The sequence below is a fragment of the Eriocheir sinensis genome, chromosome 48 (genome assembly GCF_024679095.1).
Source record: "Eriocheir sinensis breed Jianghai 21 chromosome 48, ASM2467909v1, whole genome shotgun sequence".
Lineage (NCBI taxonomy): Eukaryota > Metazoa > Arthropoda > Malacostraca > Decapoda > Varunidae > Eriocheir > Eriocheir sinensis.
This window is the reverse complement of record NC_066556.1, coordinates 2,660,801-2,667,189: the sequence shown is the minus strand read 5'-3', so window position 1 is coordinate 2,667,189 and position 6,389 is coordinate 2,660,801. Positions and strand designations below refer to the sequence as shown.

Genomic DNA, 6,389 nt, shown 5'->3' with positions numbered 1-6,389 from the left:
TATTTTGTTGTACAGGGCAAGGCCAGGTGAGGGCCCGTCCCATACCTCGCACCATTACCTCACACCCACTCCTGTCACCTCTCTGTTCACATTAGTCTTTTTCACATCAAAACAGGCAGCTTAAAAGAAAAAGAAAACAAATACAAAAACTCCAGCTTAGCGCTGCTCCTGCTCCTGTAAACAGAGGGTACCTGGAAAGAAAGAAAGGGTCAAATTCTGTTCACGGGTGTTCTGATTCTCCTCCCATGTAAACGTCCAGGTTGGCGGGAGGAAATACAGATAGCTATTCCAAAGTTAACCAGCGATAAAATATATATATATATATATATATATATATATATATATATATATATATATATATATATATATATATATATATATATATATATATATCCTACCAATAGCGCCAGTAGTCTTAATGAGGGGGCCTGTTGGACCGCCCCAGCCCGTTACTGGCGCTGCCGAACTTTCCAGTGGCTACCGCAATAAATGACTTGTATGACCCACGCTGCCTTCTGTCTCTTGACTAAAGTCGCTGGACAGCATGTGGGTAGTCTTCCGCCACTAGGCGATGGTGAAATTGTCAGCTGCGTGAGGTGGGATTCCTGTAACGTCGTGATCACATCCGCGCGTTGGGGAAACATATCACTCAGGCACTTTAATGACATCTTCGTGATATTTCCTCGGAATAATCAGTTTTTAGCCTTGATAGATTAAGTAAACAGTCACTGATAGCTGTCTGGCACACTTTTCTTCACAATTTCCTCTGCTTGCCGGGATTTACGTGCAGAAAAACAAGTGATGGTTCTCTCACTGTGTAGCACAAGTTAGGTGCGTCCCCAATCCACCAGCAAAGTCAGTGAAGTTAAAAACATATAAATTGTGTGCGTCGCGTCTTTGTGTTCTGTGGTGCCTGTAAAGTGTCTTAACTGTTCGCTTGCCTCAGTCATCCTCTTAGCCGCCCGTGCCCCTCCTCATAACTCCTGTACCCTCCCCGCACATTCACAAGACAGCCTTACGTGGGGCTACGTGAGGCGGTGCAGGTATTCAAGATTCATTCGTTGACTTTATGAATCATGGATGATGAAACTAGAGACGATTAAGTTTTATTATTCTCTTCAGCAGGGGTTGTCAGTGTTCGTAGGGGAACAGTGTGTGTGGTCAAATCTGTTCTCATAAGATTATTGCGTTGTAGCAAAAGATAAACTGATAAGACAGATATAAATGGAAAGAAAGTCTGACGCTTGCTTACAACAGTGATTGGCGATTTGTTAAACACACACACACACACACACACACACACACACACACACACACACACACACACGCACGCACGCACGCACGCACACACACACACACACACACACACACACACACACACACACACGCACACGCACACGACCTCCATGAATACTGCACACAAATCTGCTTCATCGCCCCCAAAGCACATATTTCTATGCAAGAGAGAGAGAGAGAGAGAGAGAGAGAGAGAGAGAGAGAGAGAGAGAGAGAGAGAGAGAGAGAGAGAGAGAGAGAGAGAGAGAGAGAGAGAGAGAGAGAGAGAGAGAGAGAGAGAGAGAGAGAGAGAGAGAGAGAGAGAGAGAGAGAGAGAGAGAGAGAGAGAGAGAGTTTCGCATGTAAGAAAATTGATATATTCCTAAAATTTACTCTGGCTTCCTTGTTTAGTAACACGAACATAAATTTTCTAAGGACCGTATTTTCTAATCAATAAGAACTTTTATTTATTTATTTATTCACTTAATAATATGATGCGGTATTGTTACATGAAACAAGTATGTGTGTGGCGGACGAACTCACAATCACACAGCGCTACACGGGGCACACGCGGGCGACTCACAAACACTATGAATTATGGTGGGAGTTATGGAATTAGAGAACGACGTAGTGTTTTGTTATCTGCGCCAGGTAACAGTGGCAGCCCCCTCGTAGCCGTGACAGCAGGTGATGAGCACATTCAGTTACCTGAGCGGAACTCCGACGTCCGGTTCAGGCGGGTCTCTTAGTACTGATGTAGAGCACGATTGCCTCGAAGCCGAGAACCAGGGCGCTGAGGAGAACGTCGATGGCGATGATGATCAAAACACACATCAGCAGGGCGACTATCGTGCCTTGGGAGGGCATTGCTGCAGTCACGCTGAAGGACGTAGTGTAGCTGAAGATCCCCAAGTAGAGTGTGACGGCGGATGTGCCCACACAGCCGCCATGGCCCGCCAGTATCTTAAACTTGGTGGCCAAGACACCAGTGATCCCAGAGAGGATGGCGATGATGCCCTGCACCAACACGTAGAAGGAGACAAAGGCTTCGTAGTAAATGACAGCTCCAATGCCGAAGCAGAAGAGCAGGAACCCCACCCCGCACCTCACAAGGTGGAGTATGTAGAGGAGCTTCTCGAGGCTGACCGGCAGGATGGCAGCATTGTGGTAGTGCTGTTCCATCTCGCCTCTGTAAGGGAAACCATGCATAAGCATGTCGCATAGTCCGATCAGATGCCTTTGCGAATGAGTTCAGTATAAGTAAGATAGATGAGGCTACCCAGGTGCACCTTAAACACAAAATATGTTCAGCGATATTGAAGTCTATCCCGAATAGTATATTTTACAAAAAAATATTGAATATATCACATATCAAATGGTATCAATCACACCTTTCCACTCTCGCAACATTCGCACAACACAGAGGTAGATGGAAATAACAGCGTGGTAGGTCCAAACGGTTGCTGCCGAAACGAACACCGTCACAACACCCAGCAGACGTGAACAGGCAGGGAGAGCATCCCTTGCAAAGAAAGACAGCTCTCGTAGGGCTTTGAAAGGCATCCAACGTCGCTCTCTCGTTGACCTGAACATAAATAGTCAGCAACACTCCAGGGTAGCCAGAGTGAGCCAAGGACTGGGCATATTCGACTGACGCAACCCTTCTCCCTCTTCAGTCTTGAGATGGGGGAATGACAATCTGACATGCGGTGAAAAGGATGCATTGGGGAAAAAAGGTTGAGAACCACTGGCCTAAAAGATTTGATGGAATACTCAAGAAACTGAATTGATACATTTCCAGACAACACAAGATATAAAGATAGTAATATAATTCACTCGTCCCCGGAAGCCTCCTGCCCTCCCTGAGTCTGGGGAAGGGCGCGAGCACGGCTGCTGAGCGGAGGGATCTAACGACTGCTCCACTCACACAGACGCACCAACGATCTCCGAGCATACTAAAACTTCTCTTCTTTGACCGCTAATACTTATTCAGTCACACGAATCCAAAGGTTATACTTAACTTTCTGAAAGCCTCGCCCTCAACACCACCAATACCACCAAGACGGAAGTGTACCGCAAACTGGCTGCTGAGGAGAAGGCATTTTTCCGTGAGGTTGCTGCTATCTGATTGTGACGATATTGACTGCCACTGATAGCCGCCGTGTCCCCAATACGTGATCTCTGTCTATCCCGCCGTGACCTTTATCAATTATATGGCGAGAAAGTTCTTAGTAGTCAGCCTGGCATTTGAATTTAATTTGGAGAGAGAGAGAGAGAGAGAGAGAGAGAGAGAGAGAGAGAGAGAGAGAGAGAGAGAGAGAGAGAGAGAGAGAGAGAGAGAGAGAGAGAGAGAGAGAGAGAGAGAGAGAGAGAGAGAGAGAGAGAGAGAGAGAGAGAGAGAGAGAGAAAAGGAGGGTGGGTGGGTGGCAATCAGTCAGTCAGTCTTATCAGTAAAAGGTTATCAGTTGGAAGGCTGTGCACTGAGTCCTATGCTTACAAAGAACACGTTATCTTCATCTGTCCTCGCTGCTCACATGCGGACTAAAGAGTTCAAGTTATTCACGCTAAAAACTCCTCACTCCATTCCCCCCCCCGCCCCCTACACACACACACACACACACACACACACACACACACACACACCTCTGATCCTGTAACACACATTTTAATACGATTTTTTTTTAATGGATCATTAAATGTAGATAAGTTCCTTTGGATAAACTCACTTATGGCTCTGCTAATAGAAATGTTAACCTTGGCCTCTTTGTGTGAATATGTTTTCGAGGATGATATCTAATTTTTTGACCGTGAGTTTGTAAGTGGCTTTATAATTACTACACACTGTCAGTGGGGGAGTCTTTCTCCTCACCCTCCCCCCACACACACACACACACACACACACACACACACACACCTCTGATCCTGTAACACACATTTTAATACGATTTTTTTTTAATGGATCATTAAATGTAGATAAGTTCCTTTGGATAAACTCACTTATGGCTCTGCTAATAGAAATGTTAACCTTGGCCTCTTTGTGTGAATATGTTTTCGAGGATGATATCTAATTTTTTGACCGTGAGTTTGTAAGTGGCTTTATAATTACTACACAGTGTCAGTGGGGGAGTCTTTCTCATTCTCTGCAAGGTATGATATTTCGACATAATAGTATCTTTCTTATCCAACTCCTTCTTTGATCCTCCTCATACACCTCCTCCTCCTCATCATCATTTTGTTACTGTTGTTGTTGATGATGTCGTACGTGTATTGTTTTACCGGCAGTGGTTAGGTCAGTGTCGTCTAAAACGTGCAAATGCAGAAGTATTTTTCATAATTGGCGGACTGCCGGAAGTGTTAAGAAACAGAACCCGTGACGTCAAGGATATCGATGTTTCCTGAAAGTTAGATACCCACCGACTCCAGGCTTGATATGGTAGTGATGCCGAGATCTGATAGTTAAAAGGAAATGCCCGGATAGGCTGCCCCCCCGCCCATGCCAGGAAGTGACGTCAGCGCCCCGTCGAAAGGGAGATAACAACCAGTATATAACAAGGGCCAGCATATGATAGCGAGAAGACAACGCCAGACAAATGCCGGCAAGACAGCGCTGAGCCCATTCTGCCCAAAGACCGCCACCTTATACAGAGTGAAGATGCCTCACAAACAGGACTTCAACCAGGCCCGGCTCCCGCGGTACCTCTCCAGAGTTCTCACAAAGCTACACATCGCCAAGTTAACCTTCGGCCTGATACTCCTCGCACTTGGTATCACCAGCATTATTGTCTACCAAACAAACTTGTACGTCATCATCCTGGGTGCCTGCATCTCTTCAGTGATCACGGGCACCATCGGTCTCGTCGCCAACAATCAGAGATCTCTCGTCCTACACGCTGGCTGCTCGCTTACTGCCGCCATTTCCTTCTACCTGTCCCTGTTGGCCTACGCGGCGTGCACTGCTGCAGCCTCCGCCCTGCAAGTGAATGCCTGGCTGGTTATTATTAGTGCGTTAGTGCTGGTGATGGATATTATGTCCGCCACCTTCAACGTCGGGGTGGAGCTCTGCGTGATGTATGTAGCTGTGTCCATGGAGCGAGTTGCCAGGGAGAATCTGCAAGAAACTGAAGAGCCCTGCTGACGGAAGGGGAGGCGGGAGTGACGACTAGAAAGAAGGCTGCTCCGCGCTGCTTTTTGGACATCTGATGAAAACGAGAAGAGGAGAAGAGCGAGGAGAGGAAGGCCGTTTTGTGAACAAACGTGGCGGGGACTTGCAGTATTATGTGTTTTGTTGTTTATTTTACGTTTTTGTTTTTATAGTTTCTTGTTTATCTGCGTCATCGGTATTTTCTATAATGTGTGTGTGTGTGTGTGTGTGTGTGTGTGTGTGTGTGTGTGTGTGTATTTTGTATTTTTTTGTACATTAAAAGTGTGCAGAATATTGTTTTTTGTATTTGTCGTCAAAGTGTAAAAAATCTTGTATAGGTTAGTTCAGAGAACGTGACTACATGTTTTTTTTCTTCCTTGTTGCAGATAAACAAAGTATACGAATCAAATTAAAGATAGGGAATTATGGAGACAAAAAAAAGCATTCCCGGGAAACTTTCTTATGTTGTGTAAAATAAAATTCTCACATACAATCGGTGTGTTTGCTGACTTCCTCTGGAGACGAACTACCAAATATCTCATCGTACACACACACACACACACACACACACACACACACACACACACACACACACACACACACACACACACACACACACACACACACACACACACACACACACACACACACACACTGACTCACAAAAGTATACCTGGATTGTTCTGGCAGCCTGTGAACGTATCTCCGCCCCATCACTTTCTTTTGTTTGGGTGTCCACGGCCGGTACGTTATCTCAAACTTCACGTCATCAGTTAGGAATTTCCGCCTCTGTAATCAGTAGTGACACATGCCGATGAACCGTCGTTACCGTTAGAATTTTTTTTACAGCAAAGGAAACAGCATAAGGGCACAAAAAAAGGAAACAATAATAAAAAGCCCGGTACTCGCTGCTCCTGTAAAGAATCCGAAGAAGTGACCGAAAGAGCAGTCAATTACGTGAGAAGAGGTGTCC

The 6,389-nt window shown here is 45.7% G+C and overlaps 1 protein-coding gene across 3 annotated transcripts; it reads right to left on the bottom strand.

Annotated features, from left to right (window-relative positions):
• Positions 1-392: 392 nt before the first annotated feature.
• Positions 393-6,145, bottom strand: LOC126981462 (uncharacterized). Of its 3 annotated transcripts, none has more exons than XM_050832524.1 (2): positions 6,090-6,145; positions 393-2,464 (listed from the first exon to the last, which is right to left on the bottom strand). In XM_050832524.1, exons 1-2 carry the CDS (start codon positions 6,128-6,130, stop codon positions 2,008-2,010), a joined length of 498 nt encoding a protein of 165 aa, XP_050688481.1. In that variant the 5' UTR covers positions 6,131-6,145; the 3' UTR covers positions 393-2,007. The 3 variants fall into 3 exon arrangements, with proteins under 3 accessions (XP_050688481.1, XP_050688483.1, XP_050688482.1); XM_050832526.1 differs by lacking the exon at positions 6,090-6,145 and adding an exon at positions 3,297-3,397; XM_050832525.1 differs by lacking the exon at positions 6,090-6,145 and adding an exon at positions 2,667-3,289.
• Between the last annotated feature and the right edge of the window lie 244 nt (positions 6,146-6,389).

Bases quoted from the DNA above. Each gene is read 5' to 3' on its own strand.
- LOC126981462 (XM_050832524.1), bottom strand. From the start codon at position 6,130: ATGGGGCGGAGATACGTTCACAGGCTGCCAGAACAATCCAG. The intron at 2,465-6,089 runs GTATACTTTTGT...TTTCCCTTACAG, and splicing joins AGGCTGCCAGAACAATCCAG to AGGCGAGATGGAACAGCACT.